Genomic DNA, 20395 nt, shown 5'->3' on the forward strand with positions numbered 1-20395 from the left:
GAACGGCGAGCACCCAGCACCACTTACAACACCCTGACAGCTCTCCTCAGCTCTGTGATGTAAATGCAAATGACATATCAGCCATGGCTAATATGTAATCACATATGGCACCCAGCAAGACGACTGGGGCTCATGACTACATTAATTGACTCTACCACCCTGAAGTGACTGAGGCCACATCAGAGTTTTTGCGCTGACACAACAGTCAGCGACGTCAGGAGCCCTCCACCAGCCCTCGGCCAACCACCGACTTTAATGTCACAGCGCTTCAATCAGACAGACAAAATTGTTAATAACGGACGAGGCTGCAGCAATATGGCTGAGGACAGATCTGAGCATCTCCTCACTCAGGCAAATATGGCAACTACATGGAACTGCACTGAGGAATAATTGGGCCACGGCTGCTTTAAAGGCAAGAGTCCATTAATAATCAAACAAAGCAGCCAGAGGATATATTTCCGCAACACTTGGGAATTCTGGTACAGCAAATAATGCAGACATCTTCAGGGAATTCCTTCCCTATCTGTATGTAAAATTGGACCCTTACCTTTTGAACATCAGAAGGCACCCTCTTGAGGAAATCCAGTATTTCATTATGGTCAATAGTATATTGGTTGCGCAGCTTCTTGGTAAATTTGTTAACGCCTGTGAAAACAAGAACACATTAATAAATAAAGATGTCATACCAAGCAGCATTTGTTTTTTACAGTGTGAAAAATAAAATAAAAAGTGTTGTGTAACCCTATCTATATTCTCTAGAGTATAGAGTTCCCACCGGTGTATCAGTAAGTGCATTATATGATGCGGTTTCAATTGATCCCTTGCAGACAAACTGAATTCAAGCCAAACCAGAACAACAGAGACAAGTTAAAGCAATATATGATCAATAAAACCAGGCGAATAATGATAACTGTGGTTTGAAAATAAGACGCACACATTTATGAAAACTTTTCCACACTTTTATTTGCTTCAGCCTGATCATTTCGAGCATATCTATATTTACTTTGCACATGGCTGCATACCACAGAGAAAAAAAAACAATATCTCTGGGGTCCTGTAATGGGACCATTATATTCTCAGCTTGGTACTGCCTGTACCTCAACATGCAGACAAAGAACCTAAGGACTTAAATATGTGCAAGCAACTTGAAAGGCTTGCCTTGCAACCACAGAGATGGGGGTTAACTGGGGAGGCAGAGGAGTGTCTCAGACTGTGTGTTTTTTGTTTGATATGATGGTTTTTTGGTATTGATTGTGTTGAAGGCAGTGTGGAAGTACAGTGGTTGTGGGCTTTCAGCTGGAGGAGGAGAGCCTGTTAAGGGCAGCATATCTCCCTGACCACTGAGATGACGGTCTATTCTGTATGACTACAACAGATAATGAGAGGCTAGACCAGGAGCCTACAGACTGCCCAAGGACATCATGTATTATATACAGCTTGCTACTCTATCTCTGCTTTGTTTTCACACAAACCTTAGGCCTCGCCTCTGCTTTGCTCTGCTACATCAGCCCACACTGAGCGGAGCAAACCTCTGCAGCTGACTGATCTCTGTGCATCTGCAGAGGTGTAGGCATGGCAGGGTTCTTAAATTACTCTACTTTATTAAATCATGGATTTGCAGTTGTGTTTTACAACAATGGCATGGGCATTGATTGACATGCTTGTCAGTATGTTTTGGTCACAGTAATGACAGATCTAAATAGCAGGAGTTTGTCAACTATGGACAAATACAGTGTGGATTGCACAAACATTTTTTTTTCTCACAATTTTATGAATTTAAACTTGTTTGTAAAAAGTAGAACTTACCCCATATCAGCACAATATATCGCAGTGGGATGAAATACAACAGCGCTGTTGCCACAAACAGCACCAAGCAGGTCAGGCATGACAAGAATGGGACAGACCAGTTGATTATGCTAAAAAAGAAAAATTGTGTCAGATTATTTTAGGTTAAACAATAATAATTCATTCATTAATAATATATATATATATATATATATACATACATACACATATGTATTGTATTATATATATATAATACATATACATATATATACACACACATATGTATATGTATTATATATATATATATATATATATATATATATATATATATATATATATATATATATATATATATATATATATATAAGGATATATATAAATATATAAGGATAAGTGTAAAATGGTGAAATTACTTCTTGATTCGCTCTCCGATGTTCGCGATTTCCTCCAAAATGTTCTGGACAACCAGCACTACTTCCTGCACCATATATATCTTATCTATCAAACCCTTTTTTCCGGATTCCTAAAAAGGAAGCAAAAAAAAAAAGCACAAACACTGATGAGGTACACTGTATGTCAATTGTTGAGCAGGGTAGACAAAGAGCAGTTTATCTCAGCTGTGCTATTATGTGTGATTTATCTATTGAATGGCCCGTAATGAGAAAACACTGTACATCTTCAGACTATGCTTTAGAAGATGAGACGGACTCAGGGCTCTGAAGCCGTTATGTGGATGGCTGAGAGATTTCAGCTTTTGTCCGCCATACACAATAGATTGCTGTTGCACAAGTGCAGCACAATCAAGACTCTCTGGTAGATGAAAAGTACACAAAATGGCCATCCGCAATCAGCCAGACGAGACGACAAGAAGTGTAGGGGCCTCACAACTTAGGAAAGATTCCTTTCCAGCGGCCTGCACGGGACACGTTTTAACACGTTTTTAAAAAACGTGTCGGGCTTTGTAACCTATCCTAACACGTTCTCTGCGTGAGAAAAACACTTCACCCCGCCTAAAACCAGTTAGATGCGTTCGCTCATTTCACCTTGTGATTCTTGTCCATTTTCTGTGTGTCAACTAACACTGCACATAAAGTATTATTTGCTTTTAATGCACTGATATAATAACATCGACAGAGCCTGGCAAAGAAATAAATCAACATGCAATGGGGTTGGAGGGGTCTCAAAGTAAAAAATAAATGTGATCCCATGAAAGCCAGAAATAACAACGGGTGTGAAGCCTTCCAGAGGCAGAGGAGTGACTAGAGATAACACACGTAACACAAGCTAAAAAGAGCTGAGAAGCATCACATCAAAAGGAGGAAATAATGACAGGAATGATGACAGAAGGCGGGAGAGGAAGAATGAGAGGAAATAAGAGGAATGGGAGTGTTGGGGGAGGGCGCTCTGATGGACCCTAGCAGGAGGCTTGGGGACGTCTGTATGTTTATGTTACAAGTCAGCCGCAGCCGCAGCCTGTGTGCATTGACAGGGTCCAGACAGAATGCCTTTATCAGAGCTTCATGAGGAAGCCCCTGGGAACACACAGTCTGCCAGCACATAGAGACTCCCCACTGTCAGGCCCACTCTTCTCCACGAAAGGCGCAGGAAGAGAGCAATTCCCACACTAGCAGAGCCTCCCCCACTAGGCTCGGGTCTGGACAGACAGCGGAGGCTGAGCATTGTCCAAAAAAAGAAAAACTATCACAAATATGCTTTCCTTGAGATTAACATCTCACGGTCTCATCGTGGGGAAAGAGGACTATCTGTGTTTATGTGTCATCTTACTCCCCTCCACTGCATTGAAAGAGGAGGGGGGCGGGGTTCGGGGGGGGGGGGGGTACAAACCATCATGCATGTCCTTTACTCCACATCAGGTGTTAATTGAGCTCTCTCTCCTCGGTTTATTTTGGAAGCGGGGGGCACGGGTAGACTCGGCTAAAAGCCAATCTGTGCCGTGAGCACCTGATGGACGCAGAACGCCTCGCACTGAGAAATGATAGCTCTCTAGACATGAAGCCTCACATTCCTTTTCATTTTTCCATTTAAACTTGTTTAAGCGAACTAATTACGCAATTTCAAATTCCTACCTAATAAAAGATATGAGGCCTTACTGCAATGGAGACACTTACAAGTTAAATTCAGCCAGAAATACAGCTCCGACAAGAAAAAAAAGAGACACCATATTGGCTTTCATTCTTTAAAGGAAAAACAGACAAATAGATGTCCTCTGAAGTATGCATCGACAGGCAAAGCTCCCGTGATTATCATTATTCATGTGTTTTAAGATTCTTGAAGTCCTCCATCTCCTTCGCGACCAAAACTGAAGTCCTTCCTACATTAATCATTTGATAATATTCTTTATCTTTGTTTGTTCATTTTTCTTTCAGCATATACATGAGTGCAGAGAAAACAAAAATTAGTAAAAGATCTCCTTCTGAAATGGAAAAAGATGGGTAAACTGGGGATGGACTAAATGAATCCTAAATGTCTACTGATTAGAAAACCTGTGTGAAATCATATTCTCATTTCAGATAAAATTGTAAAAGCTTGCTTTTAAGGTGCGGTAATGGAGAACCAATTTGATCTCCTGCACAAAGGTAAACATCCTCTCACAGATATGTGGGGTACTATCAAAGGCTGGAAAAAGCTCATTTAGCATCATTCTAATTAGAATAAACTGTGCCAAATTTGAATTCTTAGACTGAATATCTTCCGAGTGACTTTTTTTCAACAAAGATAAGAAGTGCATCTAAATGAAAAACACCTGTGTTCCAGGAAAATTATCTCACATTGAGATGAAATAAGCTGCCAAACAATTTACTGGGATAAAACACAAAAAAGCTTTCAGGGGCTTTAATGTGTCTGTGGGTCCGTGCGCGGTAGCTCTCGTAATACACGCCACAGATCATGACACCCACAGTCTGTCTGACTGGTGTGCTCAAGGAGACCCAGCGGTGACTGTGGACTATCGGGTGAGAGATGGAGTAACCCCCTAGCCCAGTCTAGCGCCCCCACAATCACCCCCTCACACTCCCCCCAAACTCCCCTGGGCAACGCACTGGGAGCAAGTCAACCCCAGACCAGCAGTGCCAGCCGGGGGGCAATGGAAGGGCCGTTTCATCTTCCCTTTTCATTTCTATTGGAGATCTATGGACTTGTTTTGCCTCACTGTTTCTTTATGTTATGATTAAATATTGTCTATCTGCACAATTGATACCTAAGGCCAAAGGGAAGTCACTTTGCCCACACATAATTTGTAAGCTGTCTCTTTCCCTGAGGACAGATTTGTTCACAGTCAGAGAATCTGTTCTGTATTATCCTGCTGTAACACTGCCTTGCCTTTCGTCTCTCTTTAACGTCATGCCTTCACATTCTTGCTGCTCTGTCTGAGGTTTAAATATTTCCTTCCTCAAGGGGGAAAAAGGGGGATAAAAAACATATTTGAGTGGTAATCATAACCTTCTCAGAGGGAAAGCCTTTATTCGCATGTTGGAGGAAAGACTAGGGGGAAAAAAGCAAAGGCTTTGAAGTCATCAGATTTAACACTGATCACTCTTTAACCCCAAATATTTTTAAAGAATACTTTGATAAGAGGTGTAAAGCTACACTGCTTGATCTAACTGCATGATATCACATTCAAGTGACAGCAAGACCATAACAAGACTTTCAAAAAAGCCACTTTAAATTAAAGCTGACAGCTTAAAACAAACATGGGTGACTGCTTAATTAGTAAATGAAAGGAGATATTTCATTTCCTCTGAGTGTGAAAGGGTTTAGGGAGGCTCATGGAAAACCTTTCAAAAAGCTTTAAGAGTTCGCTAACACATGCAGCTTATTGAGAGAATCTTAAACCTTTCTAAAGACACTGCTTTTTTGTAAAATAAATGGTAAATACTCCTCTGTTATATATTGAGGTTTCAAGGTAAAGACAAAAAGGTAATAATCATTCTCTATAGCAATGATATTAAATTCAGTGTGTGACGGTAATCCTGTCAGATTCAATATTCATAAATACACAGAATCTTCGGTGTCACTGCTGTTTGTTTAAGCACCCGTTTGCCTGTTCCGAGCATGAAAGAAAGTGCGGCTTCCCACTTTGTGTGTGCAGACATATCATGCGAGTTTCATCTGGGAATTAGCCCATCCTTTCAGACAGGATTTGGTGGATGTGCCTGTGTTTTTAAAAGAAGCTGGCTTTTTTCATAGCCTCAGGTCATCACAGCAGAATATATTGAGCGCATTATGGATATGAATCCTGGGCCTAGACACGCAGCACAAGGGTCATTGCTTGGAGGCTTTGCGTTAGCTCCACACTTCATTGCCATAAAGCAATAATACACATCCCTGTTAACTCTTCCTTCTTTACAGAAAACAGTGGGATGAGTCTAATTGAATATTATGTGCTGTGGGGAAGTATAATTTTCAGGCTACTTAAAGATTTCCTGTTGTTTTGTTTTTCGAGAGACACTAGAGAGACGCATTAATAAAAATTATCATTTATGATTCCTCACAAACGAACAAGTGAAAAAGACTTATAACCTTTAGGGCAAAGTAAAGTTTACTGCTGTTTTATTGTATTTTGTTCATTTGTTCTGATAGTAAAAGGTCATTCTTAACACAACTAACCTATTTAGTAAATTATGGTACCAAAGAAATAAATAAATCAACTGACTTCACCCTGACAGCTGTGCAAAATGTATTGATGGAGCTGTTTACATCTGATTTATAGATTTTCAAAGGGCTGCAGTATCTCGGCGGAGTGTATTTGTAGAGTGACAATGAATTACCAGAGGAACAGAATAAAGATCTACATGCTACAACTGTTTCATAGATGTTGCCCTCATTTCGGATGCATGAAAATATTTCTATTCTTAGTTAGAAAAGAGCTTCTGAGAAGAAACTGTCAGTGTAACTCCGCTAAAATACCAAGTAGAAGCTGTATGGCTGTTAAATATATTAGCAATTTTCTCAGAAGCAAGAGTACATTTGTGTAAGAATAACATCCATTTGCTGTATTTGTACCTAGCCGACGCAATGCAGATATTGCTCTGCGTTGGATGTAACCTTGGTTATTCAGAAAGAAATATTAGCAGGGTTCACGCTTCTGATAAGTTTGAAAATGATTTTTACACAAGCTATTGAGTAATGCCCCAGTGAAATGTTGAAACTGTTTGTTTTTACGGTTCATCATAAAAGATATATTTATGTTTATTGTGAAAACTGGGAAGCGATAACATTCCACCAAAACATATTATCCCGTAAAATGTTAGAAAGAGACAAGATAAAATACCTTCTCGTCTTCGTCTTCGTCTTCACCCATGGTCGTGTTCACCTAAGAGAAAATAAAGGGTAGAGGGTGATTTCAAACGAACGGGACATGTGGGCACTGGAGCATTTTTAACAAACACCTAGTAATGAAATTTTCTTTGAGTACATTCACCCCTATTGGGAGAGGCTTGTTTCCATAGAGACTGCATCACAGGGGTGACCTCACACAAAAGGAGAGGTGAAAGAGGGCCTTCCTCACAAGAGCACTGTCACACCAAAGCAATCTCATTTCTCCACAAAATAAGCACACAGAAAAACAGAAAGAGAAAAAAAAACACATTTAATTTGGATGCTGTTGCCTAGATCACTTTATATCAAGTCATCCCTGACCCCAATGTGTTGCACACTATGACATTGCCTGGGAACAGAGCTGTGTCATTGCCGGCCAGAGGGTCACAGAGGGGTGGCAGTGTCTCAACACTGGATATGAGGGTGAGCCCGGGCTTTAACATTGCCCAGGGATGGAATCTTTGCCAGCAGCCATAAACACAATCACCGGGCCGAGGATGTTGCTTTGGGGAGGGCGTGTGAGCAGGCCAGGCCCTTGGCTGGCCGGTGAGAAGGCTTACAACTCAGTGAAATTGGGGGGCAGTCAGAAGTGTGAACAGCATTAACCTTCACAGACATGTGTAGGGCAAACATAATTTCCATAACAGTAGAAAGAGAGGAGATACTGACAAAGAACTATCGTCCTGCATTTACAGATGTGACCATAGTAAATCAACAGACTACATACAGACAATACACACATATACAGTAATTTGATTTTACTTCTTTCTGCTTGGTGTTTCATTAGGCATCTTGAGAAAATGTAGAAGCTTGTTTAACCAGCTATAAAACGTACAACTCGCTTTACTGTGATATGCATTTTCTGACCATCACTTGTAATATACAGTGTATACGCAAGTCCAAGAGTTGTTAATTGACATTACTTTAAAACTATAAGTTGCCCAATGTGTGCCAAAAGGATTTCATTCCAGCAGGGTTTGACCAGAGTTGACATGACGGATGTGTGTGGATGAATGCTGAAAGGTTCGGAGTCCTCGTCACTCACCAGGTCCTGGTTGGAGCTGGCCTTCCCTACATTGAGCTGGAAGTAGTGCCAGCCAATGAGCAGAAGCAGGAAAAGGGGCAGCATGAAGAGCTCCCAGTGCCACACCGTCACAAGGAAGATCTGAGAAGACAGGACATGACAGTATAACGCAAAGCCCATCACACCATAGCTGGGACCTAGCTTTCAAATCTCAGCAAGCCTGTCCCCAAAACAAAATATATATAATGGGTTTAACCACATTCTAAATCTCATGAAAGCACTACAGACTGTAAAGCCTCTGAGATTTACAGCCGATGGCAACAGATTTTACTCTTAGTGGTTTGAAAGTAACAGACATTCAGGGACAACTTTTAATATCTTGAAATCCTATTTATATACACCAATAACACTGTGCTGGCAGAGTGCCTTACTGCGGAAAAGAAAGTATGACATGGATAGGCATGGTATGCTGTCTTTTAACTAGCACATCAAATCCTCTTAGATTCAGGAGCGGCGAGGCTCTCTGTCGAGGCGCATATGGCAACTGGAGAAGCATTTGCAACATTTACCCCCTCCATGGCGATGATACTGAGAAAAGCCAAGACCCCTGGTAGAAATAAGACGGATCACACTGAATGAGTAATCCCTCATAATTCTGTAAAGGAGTGGTGCTAAGCACGTTGCACAACACCCACTGCATTTCACAGCAGAGCACTAATTGGACGGCTGCATTTAAACCCATTTAGTGACAGCCTAATTAGTCTGTCTCCAACTGAAATGATCAGGAATGTGTGAGGAGGATCGCACCAGCCGGTTGACAGGGATGAAATAAAAATGTCCCCCACAGCAAGCTGAATCTTGAAATCTATTATAGTTTGATTATGTGCCAATACATCCAACATATGGTCCACTTTTATTTACCACAGACATCTTTCACAATGTACATTTTTTCTCATGTTTTGAATACAACGTTTTCTATAATTAATGCATGCTTTTGCACAGTTACATTCCCTCTACTTACTTAAGTTTATTTTTTACAAAGTTTATTTCAAAACATTAAGTATAACTGCTAAGCTGAACCCACACGCTGATAGCACGGTGCAGTCTCGGCTCAAAGTGCTTGAGGCTGCTACTATGAACAATATGTTCGAGTTAAGCACGAGACAGGATGTGAACCACTGGGGCCTTCAGGCCTCAATAGCAGGTCTGTAAACAGCACACTGTTCCTGTCATAGCAACCACACAGAGTCTGTGCATGGTGCTCTGGGGGCCAGTCTACCTACTGCCACACCAGGCCTAGGTTCAAACAGCCACCAGGGAAACGTGAACCATGAGTAATGCAGACAACACTGTGGCCCAACTGCCCTAGGCTTTACCACTGTACTGCTTATTATCCCTCAATACAACCTGGGAGATAGTGGGTGAGTTGAAGCATCATGCAGAAACACAGCAGGGTGACCAATGTATAAAAAAAAGAACATTAGAAACAATATCTCATTCTTGTTTTTTTATAAGAGCTTATTTGAATTACGTATGCAGCAACAAACTAGAGCTGGTGGGGAAAACAAAAAAAGGTAACCAATGAATATGCATGATGTGCAGAGATAGCTGGACTACATCTCATCTCTGTTATGAATAACCTACGTCATGTGTTGTCACCTCAGCTCCCATGAGGCGACTCTAAAGCGACGCTCCTATCACCCCAGAGGATTTCAGCTGGCTGGTGGACAGGTAGCTTGTCATATTCCCAGTATTCTCATAAAAAAGGAAAAAGAAAAGGAGGGGAAATGTGCCTGGAAACTGACATGAGCCCAGCAGGAATGTTGAACCTCCTTGCCCTCGCTGCAAAAGCTGCTACATTAACCACTAAAGTCTAATTGCTTGGTCTCTGTCTTCCTGTGCAAGTCAACAGAGGGAGCCAATTCATTTCCGCCCAGGGAGCCGGCAGAGAGAATCTGTCACAGGTATTCATAATCGCCCACTAATGCAAATTTCTGCTCACCGCGTTCTGGCTCAGTGGACAAGATAAAAGCCTACAGAAATACAATGCCTTGTGTCTAAACTGAGTGCTTAAATTAGGGTATAAACCAAAACTGTCAGAAATATCTTCTCAATTCCTCCCTCATGGTATGTCAGCCCATGTGTTCAGGATTTACATGCTTTTTTAACACTAATAAAAAAGATGGAGAGAAACATCTGGGAAAACCTCTCAGATTCCTTCACTCAGGTGCACAGACTGAGACTTTGCCGTCAGACATCCCACAGTAATGAGCAGCGGCAGGACTAAACCTTTCCCTTGTCTCCCCACATTCTCCAGAGTTTCTGTGAAATGGAGACAGAACTAATTCCCCACTAAGTGGTTTATGTTTTATTAGCACGCAGCTGAGTGATTAAAGGACATGTTGGACAAAGTGCAACCTCTCAGGCGTAAGTGTAAATTTGTATAAAAAAGAATCCACATTTTAATTGCCATCAAAGAGGCTCCATTTCAGTCTTAAGGGCCTGACTGCGTATTTTTTCATCCGTCAACAAATTACGCATGACAAGTAAAACCTTGAACTTTTTAAACACGACAATGCTAATATGTTGCAGTAGAAGCAGTAAAAACTTAATTTATTCCACCAAAAAGGCCATAAAGCAACAAACAAAAGCAAGGGAGGTAATAATTAATGATACACCTGAGCATTTAGGTTTACACACGGCAGAATTGGATAACAAACGACTTGTAATTGAACAAGCGTTAGTATGTATGTCTGGGAGAAGTGTCTCTAATGTAGGAACACTCCCTTGACAAACACCATTTAGCTGAAAAATGTCTGTATGATTATGCACAGGGAGCCTAGGGAGAAAAAAAAACAATGAATTAATAAAACTATTAGCACATGGTGGAGTATATGATGGAGATGCACTCTCCTTAGCCACCTGTAAGCGCTTGGAGAAGAGGGCAACCCTGGGCAGAGTCATTCTGCCAGCAGGGTTAAGAACAACCTGACAGATTTGTTTTATAGTGCCATTAATATGATTCCCCTAAATGCATTCTGCGCCTTCTCATGCAGATCCCCTGGCCAGCAGAATCCAGTACCTAATAATAAAGCACTCAGCGATTAAAAGTGTGAATAAAATAACTTAAAGCTGAGCAAGCATGGCAGCTCCCACCACCCACACGCTCCCATGAGAGGGAGAAGAGATCGTAGCAGGAACAAAGGGACAAAGACACCCTCTATAAGAGTTTCTACCATCCTGTAAATTGATTAACAGAGGAGGGGGTTGCCCAGTCTACCAACCCAAACTACTGACTGGCAGACGTACCAGCAGACTCCGAGGCTGCCAAATGCTCTCCTTATACACTACAGCAGATAACCGGCTATAAATATAGGCGTCACATCAGTGTAACACACGGAATACTGTTGATAAGCCAATTTAGTGTAGTGTCACAGCATGAGGCCATACAATATCATTACAAAACAGCTCACTAAAAACAACTGTTTGTTTAACGTGGTACATTTCAAAATACCATTATTTTACAGACTATATACGATCCAAAAACACGGAAGGTTTAATCTTGGCTATATCTTCATTACTCTTTTCGGTTTCACTCCACTTGGAAAGCTAAACAAAGCGAGAAGAGCGCCAGCCAGCATTATGAGGGTCAGTCATGGGGGTTGTGGACGGCTGCCAGATAGCGTGAACATATACTGAAAGAGTTTAACAAGACTGACTAACAAGCTGCAGGGTTTGTGTATTTGTGTGTATGGTTGTCTCTGCATTGTTTTTGTGTGTCTAATGGACAGAAAAAAGCCAGGATCTGTGTGTGTGACAATGTGCATATAAAGGGCTATAGAAATATAGGATATATAGAAAATGTATTCCAATGATTATGATGAAAAAAATAATAATATTAATAAACAGGGAACCTCTAAAAAAAAAAAAATGTAATCGTCTTTACTGTGGTCTGTGAAATGTTTTTTTTTCTGGGTGAAATCAAGGGCAGTGAAATTAATCTGCATTACTTCCTCAATTAAAATACCAAAAAAGAGATTAATAATGAATCAAAGGCACAAGTAGCAGCTCAGCTCACGCAGGTCTTTTTTTTCTCCAGCCCAGCTGAAACAGAGTCTGGCTGAGGGCTTATGTTGGGGACAGGAGCGGCAGGCTTTAAAGTAGCTGTAAACGCAGAGCAATGAGACATGTAATTTGTGTTGAGCTCGGGCCAGTGTGGGGACAGGCTTTCAGGGGGTGTCGGAGGCAGAGGAAGCACAGATAAGATTTCTCTTCGGGGCAGGTAGAGTGTGTGGGCAGCCATGGTGCTCTGAGCTAACGCTGAATAAATATTTCACATACGCTCAGCTCAAGTCTTATCGACTGGGAAGAGAGGGGGGGGGGCTACATACGAGTAAGAGCAATAAAATGGGGAATATCATGTCGCTCTTCAGTGGGGTGAAAACGGCTCTAACAGTCCAGGAGAGTGTTGCAATTCATCATTAAATTTGTATATAAAATATTATATCATATATAGTAACATTCATATTTACTCTAATTACATTTTACTTACTAAAAGCTTAACAAAAAAAATATTTTTCCTAATAAAATTATAGTTAAATCAACGGAAAACAAATCCTTATCCTAAAAGTTGATTGTGTCTATTTTCATTTGATTCCCTATATTTTTACAATTTGTTAACAAAAGGCAGGCTAATGACAAACAAATGCCACAGCTTGTGAGGACGCATGCACAGTGCTGAGCAAAAGTGATAGCAGCTCTTTATCAAAGCACTGAGGAAGCGCAGCCGCGCGAGGCAAAGCATTAACATTTGCTCACAGGGCCAGCCCTGGCCGTTGTCTCCCCGCCTGTCTGACACATGCCAGGGCCAGAGTAGCGCCAGTACGGGGCTGGAGCAGGGCAGTCAGCGGGGGCCCCGTGGTGCCTGTCAGTGGTGGCTACACTGACCCTGCACTCCAGCACTGGCCACTAGTGTTTAATCCGTGTCGGGAGCGTTAACACTGAGCGACCTCCTGGGTGACAGATCTGCCATGCGAGCCTTTCCCCCTGAGGAGGTGGGGAGGGAGTGGCATTGACTCTCTCTCCCTGTCAGCTCAGCTCACACGGACGTTAACGCGTCGGGGCCAGGACCGGCCCCGAAACACCCACACTCAGGGGCGGACAGGTCGCCGCCTCAGCTGCCTGGGGAGAGGTGTCCTCTGTGACTAGGAAGGTGGCAAGTGAAGGCAGTCAAATATTATATGGCCACACAATGGGGTTAACCACAAAGCATACATAAAACTGGCATTATATAAAACAACTAAGTACAACGGATGCACAGGGAAACCTCTACCTGTTGTATTCAGTGCAGCCAGCTATTATAAATCAGACCACTGCTTGTTAAGACTTAAAACTTACTTCACACCGTCTGATAACACAAAATAATAATGAAGAATTCAGTTTAAACGGAATCAAATGTGTTCATAAAACTGAAATCCATGTGTAAAAACATGTAAAAATAGGAACAATTTCACAGCCCTAATGAAGTGAATGTTACTGGAGAAAGCGTATTAATCCCACTAATAAGGGGACATGTTTCAAGGTTATACACGGCATTCAGACACCCTTTAGAGCTGTCAACTGACACATAGCCATTCGGGGAAGCTAAATAATAACACTGTGGTAAATCGGGAGGCAATGCTGAGCAGTTTGCAAGTAGTCATAGCCTATCATTTAATAATTAATGTATCTCAGACTCAAAATCATGCATACACACCATCCCATCACTGTCATCATTTTTTCTCTCGACGAGACACATTCCCACTACAGTCTGTGAGAACTCCCACAGCCTTGGAGATGGAGAGCATAACCCCATGAGACTAAAGAAACCCACTCCTGAAAGGCCTCCAACTTTTTCAAAACGGAGAGAAAACAGATGCAGAGCAGAAACAAGGAGACAATTCACAGGCGTGCACAGTCTTGCTGTTCTCACAAAGGCTCGGCCACACTGCAATGCAGTAAACCACAAATAGGCAGATCCAAGACTCACAGAGCATCTCATTTTCAGGGACAGTGTTAACAAGCACAATTATGAAAACTCTGATTACGGATTTGATCTTAAACAGGCTGGTGTTCTGGTTAATGGACCCGACTGCTGTGGCTCTACACAGGTGGTCTCCCGAGACCTCTGGAGCCAGATCTGACCCTGTCCTGCCCTCATCTGGGTAGACGATGATTCTATCAGCCCCCAAAAAGTGCCCGTTGCAGCTGCCAAGTGTGTTTACAGCTGCATCGCATCAAACATTCATCAAATGCCATCTTTACAGTGTGTGATGTGAAGCAATCAGCATTTCACAGGCTGTCAAATGATGTCTAAAGCGGTTGCTACCTGGCAATGGCGAAAAGGAAATGGTTCAAATACTCACATAAGGTATACAGGTTTCTTTCTAGTCTGACTCCTGACAGATGAGCTACCTCATATCTTAAAATATTAATTCTACTTAAATACTTAAAGCGATCTAATGACAGCAAAGCTCCAAATCAGCTTTCAAATGTAAATTATCCTTTTTTTTTACTTTCATGAATTTCATCTAAATCAAAATTGTTCTCAACTTTAAACTTCTGAAACAGATTAATTTGGCTGTCTAATACACGCTCATTTAGCACCCTTTTTTCTTCTTTTTTTTGTGGAGGAAACTTGTGTCCCTTGGTGTAATGCACAGAATGGAGGATTTCACTCCAAGTTGTTCCCACGAATGTTGAGAAAAGTAACTGATCTCCTTCGTGCCTCCACTCAGGTTTCCAGCAGTGCTGTAGCTCCATCTACAGGTCCTATTCTTGTGTGCAGCCAAGAACTCTGGGTGACCCCTCTGCAGTCACTGCTGATGTATAGCACATTCATCTCGCTCAGTCTTAGTGAAATGCACATCTAAAGGCAGTTATTTTATGAAGATTTTAGCTGTCACATTTCCTCTCTCTCAGAGAAAGGAACATGCTGTTGTCAAACTCTTGAAAAGCGCAGATCCTAGGCTCATTACTGTAGCATAAACAAGAAGAGGAAAGAAGATCCAAATTTTCTTGTTTGTATTTCCTTTCACTGATGAAAATGTTTATGAGGATTTGCCAGAACTTTGTTGAAATGCGTAAGAGATTTTTCTTTTCTTTTTTATACATTACCTAATTAGAGAAATTCTATTTTAAAACCGCTACACATTGGTGGGACATCGAAGGCGACTTCAAACAGTATGGACTCTGCTGATGAGATTGCGCAATCAGAACAAGTAACCTCCTGCACTCGCAAACGGGGACAATACTGCAAGTATCTCCATTCCTCACACAATAACACTCAGCTGCAGCATGAAACTAAAATCATCTATCTGTAAATGCTACATGTACATCTTCCTGGATGTGCAGCTTTCTGCCACTCATGAGAGAAAAGTTGTCTTAATATCAACAAAGAAGACGTCTCTCCCACCAAGCAAAAAAAACAAAAAAACTTCACATTCCCGTTTCACTTAGTTAACATGAACCAGAGCAGTGATCCCTCATGCAAAATTTGAATAGTACCAACAACCACCTCATAATGCATACATGAATCTACATAAACAGGATACAAATGTAGACGGCATGCTGTGTGGAGGTCAGAAAATTGGCCTGTGGGACTGAGTGATATAATGGCTGAGTATTCCTGGTAAAGCACTACGCGAGCATCCCGCAGTCCCAGTAGAAACCACATCAGCGGTAATGCATTACAGGATGTATATGGTGTAAAAGGGTAGGACCGGTCTGCCTGCTTGATAAATAATGTATTATAATGTATATTAAAGCTAGACCCACCACTGCAACGTTTCCTACCAGCATACCCTGAGAAGCCCTGCACAGCCTGCCACTGTGGAAAAGAGCAGACACTAGTGGTATAATTATGCACATCGGAAAGGCAAGCAGAGGCCATCTGTCAATGTCTGAATCAGTTACCTTATTACCACTGCCTAAAGATATAAAGATAGGAGTGGGAGCTGCTTTCATTAAGGCACATGGTGGCATGCTGCTTTAGACAGCTCCCAACACTAACTTAATTGCAAATGATGACTTGGAGGAGGAGGAGTGGCTGTACAGTGGCTACCCTTGGAGTGGGCAGAGGCACTTGTGTGGATAGCGGCATGGGACGAGGCTCATAATGACAGTCAGTCAAGACCTTGTTGTTTCTCTCACTGTTCAGAATTTTATTCCCGGTTACTATCAATTGCATGCAATATTTACATGTCATTTGAATGTTTCACTGTACTTGTTATGTTATGAACATATTATATATAATATAATATATTTTTTGCAGTAATATTTCTATATTACTGCAAAAAACAACTTTCTACTCGTTGAACTCTGTTTGCTTATGAGTGGGTGATGAAAACAGTGGCAGAGTCACTCTGTTTGAGCGATTCTCGCTTGACAGTTATAATGTTTTAAAGCACACCTAATCTCAGACGAAGGCATATTGACTACAATTTCACTGTCTGCTTTTACAAATATCATGTGTTGGAGTCTTAAAAGAACAATTGTCTCAAATAAAAAAGGACAAAACAGAGACAGTCAATGTCACAAGAATTACCATCCTCACTGACAGGCAGCAGATAAAAATTAGATTGGGAAGCACTATACTACAATAGCAATGACGGTCCTGATGAAAGAAGTGAGCACGCAAGTCTTTTTCCTTCATTCTAAGAGCTCTATTTGTGTGCTGCACTCCTAAACAGCAGGTGGAGTAGAAGTGGAAATGAAAGATTAGAGTGTGCCACCACACACTCCCATCGCCTGCAGAGGATCTAATTATAGGTGGAAGAAGATGGCCCCATCCCGCTGACCTGTCACCTGTCAGCCTGCCTATCCTCCTGCTCTCCTGCCCAAATCCCTGCCTCCAAGTCTCTCGCTATCTGCCTTCGTAGACCGCACCCTTACCCGACTGTCTTCCTCTTTCTGTTCTCCAACTTTCTTTCCCAGATAGTAGCCTGCCTCCCACTCGATCCTTATACAATCGCCTGCATTGTTCTCCGTCTTCCTGTCTGTGTGTCCGCCTGCCTGTCTGTGTGCCTTGCTGTTCTAAAGGCGGTGATACATTGAGCCTGGCCATTGCCTGGGGGGATTTGCACCTCAGTATCAGTGAGAAGGGCTTACAGAATACACCAGGTATGAATTGCATGTCATTCTGAGACAGAGCAGACAGAAGAAAGGCGGTGAAAGGAGAGTTCTTCACACACCCTGTCTGTGACCGCTTCCTCACCCTGACACGGCGCTAGCAGGGCTTTCATAGCAAGTGTACACTCTTAATCATGACATTACATGTGCTGTACTGAGGGGGATTCACCGGGTGATTTAAGATTATTTAAGCTTAGGACCTTAGATCATATACCCTCATTAAAAACAGCTAAACAGAGACATTTAAACAAGGTTCAAATCTTGGAGGCAGACTGTCACTCCTCCACCCAAGGAAGCTGAGACTGTGATCCTCCTTACACCGTCCCCCGGGCTAGAAGGCTTTGCAAAGAAGTCAGATGTACAAACGCACAAACCCCACCCCTTCAAATACACTCTAATGTCATCAGAACTGAAGGAAAGCCAAGTGGGGTTTGATTTAAAGGATAGAGCACATCCATCACATACACATGGGATAAAAACAGAAGGCAGCCATTGTTTTTCATGGGAAAAAGACTAGTGAGAGAAAATGACTAAACCAAGGATTCTCCCCAACATCTAATTCACATAAAATGAAAGAGTTAAAACTGGGCTGCAGTGAAATGGGACAAAACTTGTTCGCCCCAAGGCTTAAAGAGAGTTCATTAACGTGAGGCAATGACTTACCAGAAAGGCTATTAGACTCCGTTGCGTGCTCTCCCATTGAAAACAGCTATTAATGTACTGTAACGTGTACAGAACTGCTGTGCTGATTTTTCGAACCCGACATATATTCTGGGCAAGAACCTAATAGGAAATAATTGGAACAAAACACCAGTTAGTATCAATTGAAACTGGACATAATGTTTATGACTTTGCAATGAGGTTCAATGAGCTTTACAATCCCTTATTTGCTACGTGTGAAGTTAGATGTATAAAGCCAATTAAACAAATTAGTTTGACTATGTCCGATCCAAACTGCGACCGTGTGTGTAGCTTTGTTGTAGATACTTCACTATTGGGATGTGAGCAGGACATACTGGCAGGATATTTTGTTCCATCTGCTAAATTCTGCTAAAAACATAAATAGAAATTACCTTTTTGGAGAACTTCTGGTTTTCCATTAATAGCGTTTCCTTTGGTTGAAAGGTTCTGATACCAGCTCTGACCTGCGATGAAAGAAGGAAACAATAAACACTAACATGTAACACACGTCACACTATATGATATGAAATAGAATCACCTTTCTAACAAGCGTGAACATATTCAGTTTGATTCTTACTTTGTTGTAGATCACATCCAGCACCAGTGTGATGGTTCCTTTTGATGCATTTCCCAAGTCTTCTTTCTTCAAAAACAGGCAGATCTGTTGCCCATTCTTAACCTTTTAGAATTTAGAACCTTTTTCAAGTTAATATTGTTAATACGTAAGACCAATTAAATCCTGACACAGAGGTACTGTGGTGGCTGATCATAAACAAACTTACAGTCAGTAATGGAATGGCCACTTTTCCTAAAAAGTTTGGCGCTTTGTCTCCATTGTCATCAAGGAGAGTGAACTCTATCACATCATGAATGTCCTTTATTGGGCTGTAACATAAGAGTTAAGAAACACTTTATTCACATACAAATTTACCACACAAATTAAGATTTTTTAATTAAGAAAAAATGTGTTTTTTTTCCAGATGTCCTACTAACAATGTAAAGGCTTTGTTCCACTCCGGATTGGAGTTCTTGTAGATTGTGTGAGTTTGAAGTTTGCTGTTATTGACCTCCACGACACAAAAAGCGTTGATTTTTCCTGCAAATGACAAAGAAGTGTTATTATTTGTAGTTCAATTTTTTTTTTAAAATCACGACCATGATGATAGTAAACAAAAGTGAGTAGTTTTAACAATTACCGTTGAGGTCTGTGGCAGGAAGATCATTTGCCTTTACAACTTTGACCTGAAGGAAGCCAACCTCTCTCATAGACTTGTGTGTGTTCTTTAAGCTCTGAAAAAAAATAAAATGAATAAAAACATGTTATTCTAAGTTATATTAATGAACACAAGCATTTTATAAAAAACCCAATTTTGTATTTCTCACTGAATAAGCTGACATTACTTAGTATATACCAATACTTTGAATTAAAAATAAAAACAACTTACAAATTTCTCCAAAACTGCATCTCTCTCTTCAGGCTTGTCCAAGGCAGCCGTTTCAATGTTAGAGATGGAGACTCCCCAACAGGGTCTAAGGGTGACCAGTAACACCAGCTTGCCCTTTCCTGGGTCCAGCACATGAGTGTAGAGCTGCCTCTCATTAAGTGGAAGTCTCAATAGGTCAATCTCAAACCTGAGACACAAAAGGAATATAGTTCCATTGAAACACATGAGGCAAACTGGTTCTGTGAAGGAGCAAATGTGAGCTAAATTTGCATGAGCCACTAGGAAATACTCACATCCCCCATGACTCCTCACCCTTCCTCCCTCTCTTAAAGTACACCTCCACCTGCAGAGGTTCCTGGTTATCTTCAAACTGATTGAAGTCAAACTGCTCTCTCCACTGTGGATTGGCCTGAACGCAAATGTTCTGTGGGATGTTAAGACACAAATTCAGCACATACAACAAAGTGGAAACAAATACACACAACACACACTTTGACAACACATCAGGTTTAATGCATTATCGGACTGAGCAGCTCCTGCATGACAGGTGGATTAAGTCTTCATTCAGTCCAACCAGAACAAGGCAGGAGAGGAGAAAGAGAGGTGTGTTGACTGTATGTGTCTCTATTTGTGTGTGCTTGTATGTGTACACCTCAGCAGCCACTCTGGGATTGTAAACACTGACAGCTTCCAATTAGAATCAGCTTTGTCCAACAAACAAACAAGCAGAGAGGAAAAGAGAGAGGTTTACAAAGAAATGACACGACAACACAAGACAAGTGCACCATAGAATCATCAGGGGGGAGGCCAACAAGTACAGGTAGATGAACAGGGCATGCTGGGTATGCAAATGAAGGCAATGAAGCCCAGCACCCGAGGCACAGGGAGAAGTGAGTGGCAGCCTTGCCCAGTCTAATGAGCTGCCTCTGCCATGGCCCAGTGAGCCAAGGTGGAG

General features: G+C 41.6%; 1 protein-coding gene across 1 annotated transcript in view; it reads right to left on the reverse strand.

The window, feature by feature from the left end:
* The window catches only part of mctp2a (multiple C2 domains, transmembrane 2a), a 31256-nt gene that overhangs the window by 2095 nt on the left and 8766 nt on the right, over positions 1-20395 (reverse strand). The window contains exons 10-22 of the mRNA XM_068602743.1: positions 19734-19864; positions 19441-19627; positions 19192-19285; positions 18989-19091; positions 18778-18880; positions 18573-18674; positions 18388-18459; positions 17978-18097; positions 8168-8287; positions 7076-7117; positions 2199-2308; positions 1807-1916; positions 548-645 (exon numbers count right to left, since the gene is read on the reverse strand). Coding sequence (XP_068458844.1) covers positions 548-645; positions 1807-1916; positions 2199-2308; positions 7076-7117; positions 8168-8287; positions 17978-18097; positions 18388-18459; positions 18573-18674; positions 18778-18880; positions 18989-19091; positions 19192-19285; positions 19441-19627; positions 19734-19864 — 1392 coding nt within the window. The remainder of the gene's footprint in view (positions 1-547; positions 646-1806; positions 1917-2198; positions 2309-7075; positions 7118-8167; positions 8288-17977; positions 18098-18387; positions 18460-18572; positions 18675-18777; positions 18881-18988; positions 19092-19191; positions 19286-19440; positions 19628-19733; positions 19865-20395) is intronic.

This window comes from Clinocottus analis, unplaced genomic scaffold (genome assembly GCF_023055335.1).
Source record: "Clinocottus analis isolate CAN_PGR_092001 unplaced genomic scaffold, fCliAna1.0.p SCAF_6, whole genome shotgun sequence".
Taxonomy (NCBI): domain Eukaryota; kingdom Metazoa; phylum Chordata; class Actinopteri; order Perciformes; family Cottidae; genus Clinocottus; species Clinocottus analis.